The 19086-nt window shown below is 46.5% G+C and overlaps 1 protein-coding gene across 5 annotated transcripts in view; it reads right to left on the bottom strand.

The window, feature by feature from the left end:
* The window catches only part of LOC126063051 (asialoglycoprotein receptor 2-like), a 44538-nt gene extending 28795 nt beyond the window's left edge, over positions 1 to 15743 (bottom strand). Inside the window, exons 1-8 of one of the 5 annotated variants that reach the window (XM_049861158.1) lie at positions 15620 to 15743; positions 11155 to 11295; positions 10448 to 10543; positions 9705 to 9776; positions 9485 to 9577; positions 9260 to 9405; positions 3820 to 3926; positions 3239 to 3547 (exon numbers count right to left, since the gene is read on the bottom strand). In XM_049861158.1, the coding sequence (XP_049717115.1) occupies positions 3382 to 3547; positions 3820 to 3926; positions 9260 to 9405; positions 9485 to 9577; positions 9705 to 9776; positions 10448 to 10543; positions 11155 to 11295; positions 15620 to 15743 (945 nt within the window). In that variant the 3' untranslated portion in view covers positions 3239 to 3381. Of the gene's footprint in view, positions 1 to 3238; positions 3548 to 3819; positions 3927 to 9259; positions 9406 to 9484; positions 9578 to 9704; positions 9777 to 10447; positions 10544 to 11154; positions 11296 to 15619 lie in introns of those variants that run through there. The other 4 variants (XM_049861161.1, XM_049861162.1, XM_049861163.1 and 1 more) reach the window with 4 other exon arrangements.
* Positions 15744 to 19086: the final 3343 nt, after the last annotated feature.

Raw genomic sequence — 19086 nt, 5'->3', positions numbered from 1 at the left:
ACACGAGCATGTCTTGAAGCACCAAAAAAAAAAAAAAAAAAAAACCCAAGCCCATGCTGTAAATGCGGACTCATGTGTTACAGAGTAGAAGTGTTCTCCATAGGGTTTTCTTGGCTGTAATCTTTATAGAAGCAGAATGCCAGGACTTTCTTCCATGGTACTGCTGGGTGAGTTGGAACCACCAACTTTTAGGTTACTAGTCTAGCCGTCCAAGGGCCAGTAATAAAGACGAAAAATACTAGAAGCAAAATGGAATTAACCTTCTCTTCTCTCTTTAGAGCCCTTTGGAGCAGCTCTTCTCCTCCTATAGGGTCTTTATGAGTCAGAATCCACGCGACGGCAACAAGTTTTCTCTCTATAGGAAGTGACTTTACAAAATCTTTGTCATGAAGAAGCAAACAAAGAATATGCAGTCAGAAAAAATGAGGGGAAAATATATTTTAGAATATGTTAAACAAACAAACAAACAAAAAAACACGCATTGCCATCGAGTTGATTCAACTCAGAGTGACCGTATAGGACAGAGTGGAACTGCCCCATAGAGTTTCCTAGGAGTGCTGATGGATTTGAACTGCTGACCTTTTGATTAGAAGCTGTAGCACTTAACCACTATGCCACCAGGGTTTCCAGAATATGTTAGAAAATTAATTAAAATGTATCATTTCCCTGGATTTTATGATGTTCATGGTAGCTTTCAGCTTTTTAAATTTGTGGCTTTTTCTAATTTAAAATTGTATTTATATAAATTATAATATTTTAATTATTTTATTACAATTTAAATTATATATAGAATTTAAAATTACACCTAATTGTATATTCATAATTTTGCATTTTTTCCCAAGGAGGCCTCCCTAAAATTGTGCACATTTTCAGCCCATATAACTTGGATTCACCCCTTTGGCTCTAGGAAAAAAGTACAACAAAAAGACTGATGATATGACCAGTATGTATGTGTGGAAAATTATATTGTCAGACGTTTTACAGTTAAAGAAGACTTAGCGGAACATCAAAGAATATGAAGAAACTTTTTAAATGAAGCAATTATTAACTTCAGAAGAAGCAAAAGTTGTGCAAGAAAGGAAATGTAATCAGATTGCACTACCTGGCTCAGCAGTAACAATACATACACAGCTATGAGGAACAAAAATTATGAATTAGGATTTAAATAAAAATCGGTGTGGACTAAATTGGAAGATTTTACCTAATGTACATAAGAGGAAGTGAGTAAATAATGTCTACAATTAATAAGTAGATACCAGCCTGTGTGTATTATTTAGAAATATGGATGCCAATACTGGAATAAACAGCTGAAACACCGGTTAGTTATAAACCAGCTGTTGACGGGAGCCAGCCAAGTGATAGCTTCTTGCCCTATAAAACTTTAAATTCCATGTATTATTATTACTCTCATAACAGTTCTTTTTATTTAATGCCAGTAATGTACTTTTTTGTTGTTGTTGTTAATTTTTCTTTTAATTGTGCTTTAGGCGAAGGTTTGTTTACAGAGCAAACTAGTTTCTCATTAAACAATTAATATACGTTGTTTTGTGACATTGGTTGCCAATCCTGTGATGTGTCAACGCTCTCCCCTTCTTGACCTTGGGCTCCCCGTTTTCATTCTTCCAGCTTTCCTGTTCCCTCCTGCCTTCTCATTCTTGCCCCTGGGCTGGTGTGTCCATTTAGTCTTATATACATGGTTGAGTTACATGTACTACTATTTCTTTTATGGGCTTGTCTAATCTTTGGCTGAAGGGAGTCATACACATTTTGAAGGAGTAGTTCTAGAAAATTTTGCAGCTGAAAATCAGGAAGTCTTGACCTAGCGCAAGCTTACAAGCAAAAATTGCTTGAAACATTATACACTCACTCCTCTTGATGTGGTTAGGTCCCAAAGACCAGGTCATTCTGTGAAAAATGGTGTTACACAAAAGTGGAGGATGACCACGTCAGATTACAAAATGGAGGATAATTACATCATTACATAACCATCAAATTCGATCGTTATGTAACTGCCGAACCACTGAGAATCATGGCCCAGCCAAGGTGACAGATAACCATCACAGCCAGTGTTATTCTCGCCTCACACCTTGGCATTGGTTACTGGCAGACATACATTATTAATTCTCAAAATAGTTGGATAGTAGATTTTTTACTACTGTCATAAATGGGAAATGTTGGATAACGAAATAATCAATAATATATGTAAAAACAAACTAAAATGGCAACTACTTGTCCACTATAGAGAATGGTTAAGTAATGTACGGTACATCCACAGTGTGGAATTCTCTACAGCTGCTAAATTCAATGTCAAGTAATGACATTGATTAGAACGATGTCCACATGACCTTGTAAAGTGAAAAAAGCAAGTACTATAATGATGCACATATACCACTGCAGAAACTCATGTGCACAAGAAAGGTTCTGACAGGGTAACCGTGAAATGGTGAACTCCGGGGAGAAGCGGGAGTGGTGAAGCCGGGACCCTCATGTGTGTGTACGCATGTGTGTGAGATTTGAAATTTCTTTTACTAATGAAGATGGCACAGGACTGGGCATCAGTTCATTCTGTTATACATAAGGTCACTGTAGTGGGGGGCAATTCAACAGCAAGTAACAACAACAAACGCATTACTTTTGTAATAAAAAAATAAAAATTCTAATTCCTTAAAGATCTTTTTCTAAGGTCGGTTTCAGAACGATTTGGGAATGTGGAGTTTACCCGATGCAGAAATTGTTGGAGACATTCTATGTTGAAGATAACCGTTTTGGGTCAAAAGGAGGCTGAAAATGGGGGAAAGCGGCTGTCTTACCAATCCTCCTCTTAGCAAACATTTCCCACTGGCCTTGCCAAGGGGAACTTTGTCAACCCTGCCTGTAGTTCCCAGGCTGGGAGTGAAGGACTGGAGCCAGGGTGCTTCTTGCCACCTCTTCTGGAGGTAACCCCACTACAGGGACAGCTGCTTCTCTCAAGAATCCTCGGGTCTGGACCATCCTCTAGCCCCACCCAGACGGCTCCTTCCCAGCACGCTGCGTCAAGGGCATTCAATGTCTGGACGCAAACCTTGTCTCTCCTGACCCTCTCCTCCCCAGTTTTCTGCAGCTACATCTCCCAGTCCCAAATAACCAGGCCGTACAATGTTTCAAGATTTGGTTTTCTTTTTCTACTCCATTGCAGGGGCTGAAAATTTTCATAATTACAACAAACTGTGGAAGGACATGGGTCACAGTCTCCCCAGGGTCTGAGGTCTTAACCACCACCTCCCATCTTCCCCCAGACCCTCCCCATTCCCCTGAATCTATTCTTCTTCCTTCCAAACTCTCAGTAGAGAAGTGGGCAGGGGCTATAGGGTAAAGTGGGCGGTACAGGTTCCAGACTTGTGGTCAGAGGCTCCCAGTGGTGTGGTTCTTCCTGGTCTCACACACCCAGCGGTGCATCTGCAGGCACAAATCGTCGTTCCATTGGCCATTTGACTGGATTTCGACACAGTCTTCACTTCCTCCCACCTCACGCCCCTGCCAGTTGTCCGGCTGAGTGTAAGCCCAGTTCCTAAGAAGACAGGATGGAGCTCCAGTTCTGATCCCCCACCCATCCCTGACTGACCGCCAGCCCCCACCCTCACCCCCACCCCAGAAAAGCACAGCTTGGGAGGGGCCCAGGGAGCAGCAGCTGCAGCCTTAAAGTTTGGGGGTTTCTGGAGAAGAGGGTTGGGCATTTTGGTCCCTGAGGGACAGGGTGGGAGTCAGGTGGGGCAAAAGTCCAGGTGGCTGTCCTTGTCCCCAGGTCTGACTAACAGCAGATACAGGGGGAGGAGCACTTACTTGTAGCCATTCTCATAGTCGGTGCCATCTACCCACTTCCAGGAGCCCCCGGTGCTGGTGAGTCCTAACCACGTATGAAAGGGGCTTGCGTGTTGTAGAATGAATTGCTGGGAAAACAGGCAGGAGGGAAGTTTCTAGTGCTTTCCACCCTTATCCTTCAGCTGTGGCCGCCTCAGCTTTCACCAGCCTGATCTGCCCCTAAGCTGAAGCAGCAACTCCCAACACAACTAGTTTTCCTTGTGTAATGTAACTATTGTTTAGTGAACCTTTACTTGGACTAGGAGTCTCTGGCTGGCACAAACTGATAACCATTTGACTGCTAGCAGAAAGGTTGGCAGCTTGAACGCAGCCAGAGGTGCCTTTAAAACCCTATGCAACACAGTTCTACTCGACGCATGGGGTCACCGTGAGTCAGAATCAACTTGGTGGCAACTAACAACAATGACTCCTGGGTGGTGTAAACAGTTATCACAACCAAATGAAAGTCTGGAAGTACAAACACACTCACAGGCACCTCAGAAGAAAAGCCTGGTGATTTACTTCCAAAAGATCCGCCATTCAAGGCCCCATGGCTCACCGTTCTACTCTGACACACTGGTTTTTGTTTTGCTTTTAGGCCTTGTGCTAAGTGCTTGACAAGGATTGTCTCATTTAATCCACATCATGCCCTTGAAATTGGATGCTGTAATGAGTTACACTTTACAAGAGAGGTTAAGACATTAACTCATGACGCTGGTAGAGCAACAGAGCCAAGCCCAGTTCCTAAGCTCCTGAATGCACTCTGTTCACGGCCCTAACCCCACTCCCTGCTTCATTCCCAACTCACAGCAGCCACCCCAACTCTGGTCTTCTGCCCACAACTTCAAATTCTTGGAATCCTGGCCCCGGTTCCTGCCTTTGCTGCCCCACAGACTCACATCCCTCTAAAGGATCTCAATTTCAGTTGTCTCTCAGGGACATCTGCCCCAGTTGCTTCTGTTTCTGTGTGTAGCTATCATTTCCTGAGGTTTGCCCCGCCCAGGAGCTTCCAGGCTTGGACCCACTGCCCAGGCCCCAATTTGATGACAAGGCGTCTGGCAATCTGTGCTGAAAGTAGGAGGATGCCCTGGTTCTCAGGGGGCAGGGGCTGGGGTCAAAGTGGTCTCTGAGCGTACAGACAGCTCCCAGGACTTATGCACACCCCCTAGTACAAGAGCCCCTCAAAGTGGCTTTCTCAACAGATGTGGCTATTTCTAGAGACTTAAGCCCCATGGTTTGGGAAGGTAGTGAGAAGGTGAGTCACCTAGTTTTGTAGAGGAAGCAGAGGGATGGGTTACCCAATGTGTACACTTAGCAATTCCCTTTGACAGCATGTTAAGGGTTTCCAATTGCATTTGGAGAGAAATTGCCTAATTCTACTTTCAACCCCTAGAGACACAACTAAGATTACAGTTCACAACTTCATCTGTTACCCGTTGCTGTCGAGTCAATTCCGACTCATAGCGACCCTATAGGACAGAGTAGAATTGTCCCATAGGGTTTCCAAGGAGTAGCTGGTAGATTCAAAATTCGACCTTTGGTTAGCAGCCAAATACTTAACTGCTTTGCCACTTTTTTAAATCTACAATAAAGGGACTTAAAAAGGTTGGAAATCAAAGGATGGACAGAGATAGATCAAGCAAACGCAACTGCAGAGAACACAAGAACCATGCTATTTATATCAGATAAGGATATAGAATATTGGCAATTTCAACCTTATGGTGTTGTTGTTAGGTGCTGTTAGGTGTGTGTCAACTTGGCTGGGCCATGATTCTCAGTGGTTTGGCAGTTTTGATGTTGTTGGCAGTTGTATGATGATGTAATCATGTCCATGATGAGATTTGATATAATGCGATCACCTCCATGATGGAATCTACTGTGAGTAGCCAGTCAGTTGAAAGGGAGTTTCCTTGGGGGTGTAGCCCACATCAAATATAAGTGGACTTTCTGGCAAGGTTCAGGGGATTTTCTCCCTCTGGATCCTGCATCTAGCTCCTGTTCATCTGGCTTCCGGCTCTTAGGACTTGAGCTAACAGCTTACCTGCTATCTTGGTTGCCGATCTGGGGATTCATCAGTCTTCACAGCCTGTGAGCAAGAGCCCTGCTCTCTGACCTAATGATCTTGGGTTGGCCAGCCCATGCAGCTACACGAATCAGGAGAAGCCTCCAGCCTGACCTATGGACTTGGGACATTCCAGCCTCTACAATCACATGAGCCATTTCCTTTACATAAATCTCTGTATATATTTATACACTTTGTTTAAACATAAATATATATTTATATTTATACACTTTACTGGTTGTCATGGATTGAATTGTGTCCCCCCCCCCCAAAATGTGTGTATCAACTTGGTTAGGCCATGATTCCCAGTGTTCTATGGTTGTCCTCCATTTTGTGATTGTAATTTTATGTTAAGAGGATTAGGGTGGGACTGTAACACCACCCTTACTCAGATCACCTCCCTGATCCAATGTAAATGGAGTTTCCCTGGGGTGTGGTCTGCACCTCTCTCTTAAGAGATAAAAGGAAAGAGAAGCAAGCAGAGTATTGGTGACCATATTCCACCAAGAAAGCAGCACCAGGAGCAGAATGCATCTTTGGACGCAGGGTCCTTGCATTTGAGAAGCTCCTCGACCAGGGCAAGATTGAGGACAAAGATCTCCCTCCAAAGCTGACAAAGAGAAAGCCTTCCCCTGGAGCTGACACCCTGAATTTGGACTTGTAACCTACTAGACTTAGAGAATAAGTTTCTCCTCGTTAAAGCCATCCACTTGTGGTACCTCTGTTACAGCGGCATTAGATGACTAAGACACTGGTTTTGTTTCTCTAGAGAACCCAGGCTAAGGCAGGTGCCGTCCAGCCAGTTCCAACTCATAGCGACCCCGTGTACAACAGAACAAACATTGCCCCATCCTGCACCATTCTCACAATTGTTATGTTTGAGCCCGTTGTTGCAGCCACTGTGTCAATCCATCTCGTTGAGGGTCTTCCTCTTTTTTGCTGACCTTCTACTTTACCAAACATGATATCCTTCTCCGGAGACTGTTCCCTCCCTGTCCAAAGTATGTGAGATGAAATCTCACCATCCTTGCTTCTAAGGAGCACTCTGGCTGTACTTCTTCCAAGACAGATTTGTTCCTTCTTCTAGCAGTCAATGGTATATTCAATATTCTTTGCCAACACCATAATTCAAAGGTGTTAGTTCTTCTTCCGTCTTCTGTATTCATTGTCCAGCTTTTGCATGCATATGAGGCAATTGAAAACACCATGGCTTGGGTCAGGTATGCCTTAGTCCTTAAAAGGTCATCTTTATCTTATAAAAAAAAAAATTTTTTATAGGTAAAGCAAAATATGTTTGTAATCACTCTATCCCACTACTCCTCTGTGAGTTTGTCATGCTGTGGTGGCTTGAGTGTTGCTATGATGCTAGAACCTATGCCACTGGTATTTCAAATACCAGCAGGGTCACTTGTGGTGGACAGGTTTCAGCATAGGTTCCAGACTAAGACAGACTGGGAAGAAAGGTTTGGGGATCTACTTCTGAAATCAGCCAATGAAAACCTTATGCATCACAACAGACCATTGGCCAATATAGTGCTGGAAGATGAACCCCTGCATTGGAAGGCATTAAACAATAGCCACAACAATGGACTCAAACACACCAGTGAGCTGAAGATGGCAAAGGACCAGGCAATGCTTTGTTCTGTTGTATAAAGGTCACCATGAGTAGGCGCTGACTTGACAACAACAAATCCCCCTACCAGGACTGATGCATAGTAAACAGTTGATAAATAGATTCTGGCCTCTGATGACATGGTTTATTTACTGTGACATTATAATACTTTTAAGTTCATGTATAACAACGGTCTCATAGCCCCCACAGTTCCGAGGCAGCATGTAGCAGTTAAAAGCACCAGCTAAAGTGGCAGAGTGGATCTGAAGTCTAGCTCCACCATGACTTACTAGCTGCATGGCCCTTTAATTTCCTCATCTCTAAAGTAGGGATAGAAGCCCTGGTGGTGCAGTGGTTAAGATCTCAGGCTGCTTAAAGGTCAGTAGTTCAAATCCACCAGCCGCTCCTTAGAAACCCTATGAGGCAGTTCTACTCTGTCTTGTAGAGTCACTATGGGTCGGAATCAATTCGATGGCAATGGGTTTGGTTTTCAGTTTTGTCTAAAGTAGGGATAAGGTCACTGGGTGGTGCAAATGGTTTGTACTCAACTGCTAACCTAAAGGTTGGCGGTTCAAACCCACCTAGCAGCTCCAAGGGAGAAAAGACCTGGCCATCCGTTTCTGTTAAGGTTCTAGCCAAGAAAACCCTATGGAGCAGTTCTACTCTGTACCACATAGAGTCGTCATGAGTTGGAGTCAACCAACAACTCCACGGCAACTAACAACAACAAGGTAAGGATAATAAGAATGCCAACCACCTAGAACTGTTGTGAGGACTAAATAAGTGAATATATGGAAGTGTCTGGTACACGGTAAGTACTCGGTAGATGTTACCATTATTACCTTCTTTCATCACAAATGTCTTACCTATTCTGGACCCCTGGTGGTACAGTGATTAAGAGCTCGGCTACTAACCAAAAGGTTGGCAATTTGAATCCACCAGCCGCTCCTTGGAAACCGTATGGGATAGTTCAACGGGTTTGGAAGGACCCAAGAGCTTGATGTGGGCATGTCACTGGTAATCCTCGCCAGGGATGGATTAACTAGTAAGCAAGGTGCGCATGGGCTTACCTTTCTTTATCACTGATGTGGCGATAAACAGGTGAAATTGTGCACTACAGATTAGTAAGCCAAGTAAGCCCGTGCATAGCTTGCTTATTGGGTAATCTGTCCCCGATTCCTGGCCCACCCTGTTCCTTTCACCCAACTGATGACCACATTATAAGGCAAGCACACACCAACAAGGAACTCTCTGTGCCTCAACTTCGCTCTCTACCTAAGTCCTTTCCATTCATCCTGTCTCACGTTCGGCCTCCTGGCCTACTTCTCATTACCAGGTCACCGGGCCTGTCCTTTGTAAAAGCTCCTGGCTGCAATCTCCCACCTTTTAGAATCAATGGCTGCTCCACGATGAACCTCCTAGAGCTTCACTAGACTTCTACTCTGGACTCTTCCTTAGGTGAAATTTAAAGCAAGCCTGGTCCAGCCCCCTAGAGCCTGCTTGCCCAAGGGTTTCTTCCTGCCTTTGTGCAAGCGGTTTGTAATTGGCTATTAACCTAGAGGTTGGCAGTTTGAGCCCACACAGAGGCACATGGAAGAAAGGCCTGCTGATGCTTCTGAAATGATTACAGCCAAGAAAACTCTATGGAGCAGTTCTACTCTGTAACACATGGGGTCGCCCTGAGTCAGAACTGACTCACTGGCAACGGGTTTGGTTTTCGGTTTTGGCTGGGAAGGCTATGGGCTCACCTGTTCCTCCTTGGAGTTGATGACGACCAAGTGGGCGTCCTCCAGCTGGCAGTACTTGTCAGCCTCAGACCAGGTTTTTCCAGAGCGAGAGAACCAGTAGCAGCTGCCGTCATGCTCCATCCAGTTAACGGGGCAGCATTTTGTGCCTGAGGGTGAGGGGGCAGGGGGCCATGAGATCCCTCAGAGGCGGCATGCGCAACAGTGCTGGAGACCCACATCCCCCACCCCTACCATTGCTCTGGAAGAATGTTATATGACACTCCAGGATGCGCAGATCAACCGGGAACTGCTTCAGGTGAAGGAGCAAGTTGGCATGATCTAGGAGGACAGATGGACAGACGGTGAAGTGGACAGACAGCGTGGGTTCCCACCCACCAAGACCGTGCATAGGAGCCCAGCCTTTGGCTGAGGACACGCATACACTATCTAGGGAGGGGTCTCTGACCTGATTTCAGGTCCTCGTTCTGTTTCTCCAGGTTGGCTTCCAGAAATGTCACCCTGTCACTTACGTTGACTCCTGAAAGAGAAAAAAGCTAAATGGTTTTCCCTAGATTCTGCTTCCTTAACATCCCTCGCCATCACCTTCTCCTGAGACGTTTGGAGGGTCTACCCCCCGGCCTCCCTGACTCCATCCATTTTCTCTACGTCTCCAAAGTGGTTTTTCTGAAGCACAGACCGGATCAGCTCACTCCCCTGATTAAGTCCCTCCAGTGGATCCCCATTTTCTCAAAACAAAACAAAAGCCTTACTTAAATAGCATGGCTTTCTCGCATGGCCTGGCCCCTACACACCTCTCTGGCCCACCCCTTACCACCCTCCCCACCAATTATCAGCTCCGGCCACGCCAGAATTGACAGCTCACAATATGGGCAGGGGTTTTTCAAACCTCCTGGCCAGTGAGATTGTATTCTGTCCAACCTGGCACTTAAGCCCCATCTTCTTCACTTGCCCAACTCCTATTCATCCTCCAAGACCCCTCAACTCAGGAATCTGCATCCCTGGAAGACTTGCTCAGTTTCTCGGGCTGGGTTCTCTGCCCCAGTCTGCACCCCCGTTCCCTGAACATGCCTCTATTGCAGACCCCATATCAGGCACCCACACTGTGCCGAGTAGATCTGCGTGGATAAACAAATGCCTGAACCATCTAACCACCCCTGCCCCACTGCTCTTGAGACAGCACCCACTCACCATGGAAATTGAGAGCCCGGACCTCTGTCAGGGTGGTCACTGAGAAGTTGTTGAAAGTTTCTTTGAGGGCCCGCAACTCCATCTGCAGCTGTGTGCCTTGTCGGGAGACAATGGGGACCAGGACAAGGTGGAGGGGGCTGTGTCCCTACGACAACCCCACCACTGTCAATGCAACTGTCCCCCTCCCCATCCCATCACTGTCTTTATCACTGTTGCTGTTAGCTGCATTGAGTCAACCCCTGGCTCACGGTGACCCCATACACTACGGGATGGGGCTGTTGTGCTCCACAGGGTTTTCACTGGGTAGTTTTTGAAAGTAGATCACCAGGCCTTTCTTCCTAGTCAATCTTAGTCTGGAAGCTCCACTGAAACCAGTTTAGCATCATGGCAGGACGCAAGCCTCCACAGACAGGTGGTGGCTTCACATGAGATACATTGTCCAGGAGTTAAACCCAGCACTCCCGCATGGAAGGTGAGAATTCTACCACTGAACCATCAATGTCCCCTCCTCCATCACTGACACCTCCACCGCTGCCCTATAACCACCCTCATCACCACCCCCACTGCTTCCCCTGGCATTGTCCTCCACCCCTGCCCAGTCACTTCCCTCAGTTATTTCTGCCAATATCACTGCCCCATCGCACCCCATCACGTTGCCCCCATCTCTTCCCCTGCCATTGTTCCCACTGCTCTCACCACTACCCCACCGCTGCCCCCACTGTCATACTCACTTTGGGACCCAATCATACAGATGACCACCAGCAGCAGGACATTGAAGCCCAGGGCGAGCAGACTGAGGCGGGGTCGGGAGCAGAAACGCTGCAGGAAGGGCTGGGGGGGAGGTGTCCCTGCAGAAGAAGGGGTGTCAGGAGAAGGAAGGGGTGTCCAAAGGACAAGGGAGTTGGAGAGTGAAGCACAGCAGAAGCAGAGAGGGAACAGAAGTCTGAGGAAGCATGACCCGTGGCAGGGGAAGGACTCTCACTGGGGGGAGGGTTGTTGGAAGATTCAGTGGGCTTTGACCCCCAGCATCCGGGCTTTGTACACACATACATGCCTAGACACCCTTGCACACACACACACATTTACACACTTGCACCCACATGAACATGTACAAGCATGCACAGGTACCTACACAGGTGCACACAACACACATGCACGTGGACACACGATATCCACATCCCTTACGTGCAAAGCCCTGCTTCTAGAGCTGGGGGACAGGGACACACAGAGGTGGCCAGGGAGCAAGTCTGGCCCTTATGGACATATGTCCTGAGAAAGGAGGTCTATGAGTGGGTTTCCCCTCCTGCCCAGCCAGCAGGAGGGGCTCCAGATCACCTCAGGGCTTCTTGGCCTCTGCTCTTCTGAGCCCTTGACTGGGGTCCCTAGAGGCTGGCCCCTGGATTCCTCTTGGGCTCCACGCCTGGGCTCCTCAAACAAGGCCAGGACTGGAACAGCCCCTCCGCCTCAAAGTCCACCGGGATCCTCAAGTCCAGGTCATTTCACCTTAGACCGCTCCCCAAGGGCCACCCCCCAGACTCCATCCTCCATATCTCCCACCACTCAGGGCCTCCTCTCCCCAGCTCCCTCTGCCCTTGCTCCCCGGGCAACCCTAATTCCACTGTAAACTCTCCCTTTCCCTTTAACCTTCAGCCATGACATAGAAATCTCCTCTTCCCCTTGATCAGCTTGAACCCTGGCCACACACACACACACACATTCATACACAATCTTACACACATTTTTCATACTATCTCACAAAAACACATACACATTCTCATGTTCTCAACACATCAACACACCCTCCTCACACTCACACCTGCGTTAACACATACATTCTCTCGTGTGCACTCACACACATACGATTGCACACATTCATATATTCTCTCACACACACACATACACACCCTAACACACACATTCCCCCACACACCCACACACACTTACACCCACGTCATCACAACAGACCTGCCTCATCCCTCCTGCCTTCCCTTCAGGCCCAGAGGAAGGACCATGCTCCCGGCCCTGAGCTCCTGCATTTGCACTATCCACCTACAGATGGAACGCTTCCTCTGATTCCATGGACTTCTCTCCCTCCTCATCGCTGTCACACTCAGACACCCCCACAGGTGAGGCAGGGGCCCAGAATCCTCCTCAGTTCATCTCCTGTCACATCCTGGGTTGGACACCATCACTGAAAGTGGCCACCCATAACCCTGACTTCCTCACTCCAATGACTGTCAACTGCCCCCACTTGAGCCTCACTCAGGCCCCCACCTTGGCCCCAGAAGCCCCGCCTCTGATGCCCTGACTGCCCACTCTGAGCACAGCCCCACCACCACCACCGCACCACTTGCAAACAACCCCCCACCCCTGGCAGCTCCCCAACCACAGTCTTCCTCACCCAGGCAGGACTCCATGGCTGAGGCCCTGACTGCTCTTTCTAGTCCTGTCCACTCAGCAGGCCCTTGTCCTGCTGCCCAGTCTGACCTATAACCCCCAGCTCTAGATCAGCCCAGCAACAGGCCTCTGTGTTTCTACCCTGAAACCAGACAGCCCACAGGTGTATTCCAGCTTGCCACCAGCTAGCTCTGAGACAATGCAGGAGTCATTCAACTTCTTAGTGCCTCAATTTTCTCATGTGAGAATGGGGACAACAAGAGTTCTTACCTCATTTGTTGTTCTGAGAACTAAATGAGTTAAAACATGTGAAGTGCTGCTTAAGTTTGAAAGTAAAAGAATCTGTCCCAGATAGAGAAACAGGGACCAGGCTTTCCCTCCCACCCAAAACAACCAAAACATAAGAAACAACAGTTGTCAAGATATTGGACATCAGTCAACAAAGGACAATGATTTCTGAGAGCTGGGGAACAAACAAGGTGAGCCCTATGATTGTCCCAGCTTACTGCTTTGAGAAAATTTTCAGGGAGGGGGGATCCAGGCAGAGCCCAGCAGACTCCCTGGGTTGAGGAGACAGAGCTGAGAGTCTGGGGAGATGAACATGGCTAGAGTTCACAGGACAGAGCACAAAAGAGGAAAAAGCTGCACAGAGAGAGAACCTTGGAGATCTGTAGAGAGTTCCACTCTCACAATCAGCTGAGTACTGAGTACTACACATAAGGAAATTACCAAAGGCCAAGAAAAAAACAATCTGAAAAGATGAGGAAACAGTGGCTGGCAATCATACAGAGCTAGGAATAGTGCCTATTCCCACCAGCCAGACTGGAAAAACTCATAATCCTGAGAAAAAAAAAATTGGGGTAAAGTATCCCAAGAAGGTCTTGCCTCAGTAGTGGAGTAAAAGTAGCCATAGACTGAGCACTGCTCTAGAGACCCAAAAGGATTCATCTGATTCCAAGTAAGTTAACTCATCCCAGAACAAAGCTCAAGAATACCTGGAGGAAAAAAAAAAAAAATGCGCAGCAGCCAACAGGATAAAATATACAATGTCTGGCATCCAATCAAAGATTACCAGGCACACAAAGAAACAGGAAAATGTAACTCACATGGGGAGATTAATAAATCAATCAAACCTGGTGCAGAACTGACACAAGTGTTAGAATTAGCAGACAAGGACATCAAAACAGATATACCTGTATTCAATAAGTTCAAAAAGTTAAGTAGAGACATGGAAGATATTAAAAGGTACCAAATCAAATGTCTAGAGATAAAAACTACAATGTCTGCAATGAAAATACACTGAGTAGGAATAATAGCAAAGTAGACGTGTGTAAGAGAAGATTAGTGAACTTAAAGACATAGCAATAATAACTACAAAATGAAGCACTGAGTGAAAAAAGAATCCAAAAATGGAGAGAGCATCGGTGAGCTGTGAACCACTTGAAGTAACTGGAGTCTCCAAAGGAAAGAGGTCAAGAGAAAAATATTTGAAGAACAATGGCCAAAACATTTCCAAATTTGATGGAAACTATAAATACGTAAAGTGCTAGGAAGATTAGAGTATGATACTGGTAAGCAGTTGATAAATGGGTGGTACAAACAGTTAAGGACTCAGCTGCTAACTTGAAGGTTGGAGGTTCGAGTCCACTCAGAAGAAACGGTCGATGGTCTACTTCTGAAAAGTCAGCCATTGAAAACCCTATGGAGCACAGTTCTGTTCTGACACACACAGGGTCACCATGAGTCAGAATGAACTCAACAGCAACTGGTTTACTAGTTGGTTACTAGTCCACAGAGGCTGCTGGAGAGAAATGCACTGATGGGTTGCACCACCTTGGACTTGCCCCTCAATGTTGTCCATCAGTCCTTTTAGGTAAGCTCCGTCTCCCATTAAAGCCAAAGCTTCTGGACTCTCACTAAGCTTCCAGCTCAAACTCTGAATCTCTCATCTTCAGAAGAGCCAGCAATATCCGAAATTATTTTTGAGTGTTCACTAGGTACCAGGCATCATGTGGGCACTGGGGACACAGAGCAGAGCAAGATAAGTGTGGCCTCTGTCCTGTGGAGGCTAGTGCCTGGTGGAAGGCCTGACAGCCCACTACACAGGGAGAGAAGATGCCTGACCCTCCTGCCTTCCCCAGCTCCCACCCTCACCTGCAGCAGCACCAGCCCTCCCTTGGACTGCCAGCCTCTTCTGGCCCTGGGCTAACCAATCCCCCTCCCTGAGCTCCGAGCCCCAACCCCTCCTGTCTCCACAGAACCTTGCTCCCTTACCAGCACTCACAAGCCCTGACACCCTACTGGCTCCTGCCCTTCCTTCTAGAACCACTCAGGCCTCTCTCACCCTGAAAAACTTTTGCCCAGACACTTGGGCCTTCAAACAAGATTTGTTAGAGAAAGGAGGGGGGAGGGACCAGGAATCTTTCTGGATCTCTCTGTGCCCATTCACCCTTACATGCACACTTCTTGTTTAATCTGCATTCCTTACACACACAGACACACACATATATATATATACACAGCATACACGGAAGCAAGAGGGGAGAAAACCATCCTCAGTTTCCTATTATTCCAACACCCCTGAGTACATTCCCTTTCCTGGGGTCCTGGGGTGGAGAAGAAAGTAGGGTTGGGGCAAGCAGAGGCCTCAGGCACCTCACACCTGGAGAGAGTTGGTCCGTGTTCACAGAGTGACTGACAAAGACCTCGAGAGAGCAGAGCACCAGCAGGAGCTAAGGCAGAGGTGGTGCAAAGCCCCAGACACTGGACACTTGCCTTCCCAAAATGGATTTTCTCTTCTGAGATTGTGTCTGCGAGGGCGTGGCCCCTCACTTCTATCCAGCTGGTGATCATTTTCCTCAGAGTCCAGCTGCTGGATGTCTTGAAAGTCCTTCACCATGATGGGCCCAGGACTGGAGCCGGACCTGCACTGTGTTGAGATTGCTTTTAGGGGTGAACTGGGGCTGAGATTGAGGCTGGCACTTGTGGTGCTTGTGGAGGCTGGCGATAAGGTCAAATCTAGGTTGAGATGATGGTTTGGTTTGGATCTGACTTTGGAGGTGACTTCATTTGTGGCTGAGGCTTGAAATACAGCTGGGGCCTATTCCCCTCTCAGGGTATTGGGGCTTTGACTGGAGCCTTGAGCCTTTCCCCGTTATTCTCATGAGCCAAACCACCCATATCTTCCTGTTCAGCCCCCACTGTCCCTGAACCAGCTTACTTAATCACAAGTATCTCCAGCCCGACCTGCCTCCCCACACTTGATTACCTGCTAAAGGTGTGGAAGTCTGACTCCTTGATCCCTCAGGCAGCCCAGGCTCCAGGATGAAGGGGGTTAAAGCCTGGAGGACTGGAATAGGTGGTGCTAGACAGGAGAGGAGGGGGCTGGCCCATGCAGGGCCTTGAGCCCAGTGTGTCTGAGTGTTCAGGCGTTTTCTCACCTGGCATCTCCTGCCCCTAGGACTTTGGACAGTAAACAGAAATGGAAATGGAGTTGGAACTCAGGCAAAGGGCCATGGGGGTGGGGAATAGGGACTTCTCTGTCCTCATCCACAGAGAAGGGGGTCTCCTAGACCGTCTTGCCACCCCCCCCATGCCAGTTGATATGCTCTCATTATGTGATTTGGGGCGGGGGGCCAGGCCAGGAGACTGGGGTATGGTTTTGCTTTTTCTCCTCTGCCCCCTCCCTCCCCTCCCTCACTTCCTGCCTCCAAATTTCCCAGAATTGCCTAGTGTCTCCAAACACCCCTACCAGGATCAAAGGACCATTAATGTAAACTCACATGTCCCCCCTAAGCAAAAAAAGCCCACTTTCCCCCTCCCTAGCACCCTGGCAAACACTAATAATCTTTGAGTTCTGTATCTTTGCTTATTTCATGTAAGTGAGATCATGCAATATTTGTCCTTTTGTCACTGACTTATTTCGCTCCGCATGAATGATGTTTTCAAGGTTCATCCATGTTGTGAAATGCATCAAGATTTCATTCACTTTATGGCTAAGCAATAGTCATACATATATATATATATAAAACACATATATATATACATACATATAAACCCACTGCTGTCAAGTCGATTCCGACTCATAGTGACCCTATAGAACAGAGTAGAACAGCCCCATAGAATTTCCAAGGAGTGCCTGGTGGATTCAAACTGCTGACCTCTTGGTTAGCAGCCATAGCACTTAACCACTATGCCACTAGGGTTTCCATATACACACACGTACATACGTAATTTGCAAGACCAACAACTTTTTCACTGTAAATACCTTTTTCAACAACATAAGTGGTGACTATACATATGGACCTTGCCAGATGGAATACACAGGAATCGAATTAAACACATTTGTGGAAAGAGACGATCATTGTTGTTAAGTGCAGTCAAGTCGGTTCCAACTCATAGCGACCCTATGCACAACAGAACAAAACACTGCCCAGTCCTGCGCCATCCTTACAATCTTGTTTTGCTTAAGCCCGTTGTTGCAGCCGCTGTGTCAATCCATCTCATTGAGGGTCTTCCTCTTTTCCACTGACCCTGTACTTTACCAAGCGTGATGTCCTTCTCCAGGGACTGATCCCTCCTGACAACACGTCCAAAGTGTATAAGACTCAGTCTCGCCATCCTTGCTTCTAAGGAGCATTCTGGTTGTATTTCCAAGACAGATTTGTTCGTTCTTTTGGCAGTCCATGATATGTTCAATATTCTTCTTCAACACCACAATTCAAAGGTGTCAATTCTTCTTCAGTCTTCCTTATTCATTGTCCAGCTTTCACATGCAAATGATGCCATTGAAAATACCATGGCTTGGGTCAGGCACACCTTAGTCTTCAAGGTGACATCTTTGTTTTTCAACACTTTAAAGAGGTCTTTTGCAGCAGCTTTACCCAATGCAATGTGTTTTTTGATTTCTTGACTGCTGCTTCCGTGGGTGTTGATTGTGGATCCGAGGAAAATGAAATCCTTGAAAACTTCAATCTTTTCTCCATTTATCATGATGTTGCTTATTGGTCCAGTTGTGAGGGTTTTTGTTTTCTTTATGTTGAGGTATAATCCATACTGAAGGCTGTGTTACAATAGAACTAGGTAACTAAGACATCTCTTAAGGTCTGGGGTGCTTTGTTTTCCATCAATAAGTAAGTGAAACAATATCTGCCCATAAATATGTATCCTTATAAAATATGGGGTGCAAGGGGACTTGAAAGCAGTGACACGAACAGACTTGTACACCAACGTTCATTGCAGCACTATTCTCAATAGCCAAAAGGTGAAACAACCTAAATGCCCATCAACAAATGAATGGATAAACACAACGTTGTACATACACACAATGCAACACTACTCCGTTGCAAAGAGAAATGAAGTGCTGATATATGCTACAACATGAATGGAGCTTGAAGATATTATGCTGAGTTAAATCAGTCAATCACAAAGGGACAAATATTGTATGATCCTATGTCATGGATTGAATTGTGCCCTCCAAAAATATGTGTCTACTTGGCTAGGCCATGATTCCTAGTACTGTGCAGTAGTCCACCATTTTGTGATCTGACATGATTATCCTATGTGTTATAAACCTAACCTCTATGATGTTAATGGGCATGATTAGAGGCAGTTACGTTAATGAGGCATGACTCAATCTACAGGATTAGGTTGTATCTTGAGTCAATCTCTTTTGAGATATAAAAGAGAGAATTGAGCAGAGAGGAAAGAGACCTCATAACACCAAGCAAAAAGAGCCAGAAGCAGAGGGTGTCCTTTGGACTTGTGGTCCCTGCACTGAGAAGCTCCTAGACCAGGGGAAGATTGATTTCAAGGACCTTTCCCCAGAGCCAACAGAGAAAGGCTTCCCCTGGAGCTGGCACCCTGAATTCAGACTTCTAGCCTCCTAAACTATGAAAGAACGAATTTCTGTTTGTTAAAGCCACCCACTTGTGGTATTTCTGTTATAGCAGCACTAGACAACTAAGACACCTCACTTATATAAAAAGACAAGAACAGGCAAATGTATAGAGACCAAAGTTTATTAGTGGTTCCCAGGGACAGGAGGGAGAGGGAAAGGGGAAGTCATTGCTTATGGAGCACTGAGTTTTGGTTTACAGTGGTGGAAAACTCACGTTGATTAAGGATAATAGTTGTACAGCCAATTGGTGTAATTGATGTCACTAAGTTGTATACCTGTAAAAAGTTGATTGGCAAATGTTGTGTGATACATATTTTAAAAAAAGAGAGAGAGAGTGAGAGAA

Source organism: Elephas maximus, chromosome 19, assembly GCF_024166365.1.
Source record: "Elephas maximus indicus isolate mEleMax1 chromosome 19, mEleMax1 primary haplotype, whole genome shotgun sequence".
Taxonomy (NCBI): domain Eukaryota; kingdom Metazoa; phylum Chordata; class Mammalia; order Proboscidea; family Elephantidae; genus Elephas; species Elephas maximus.
Note: the sequence above shows the minus strand (reverse complement) of the source record. Positions and strands in the feature narration are given on the sequence as shown.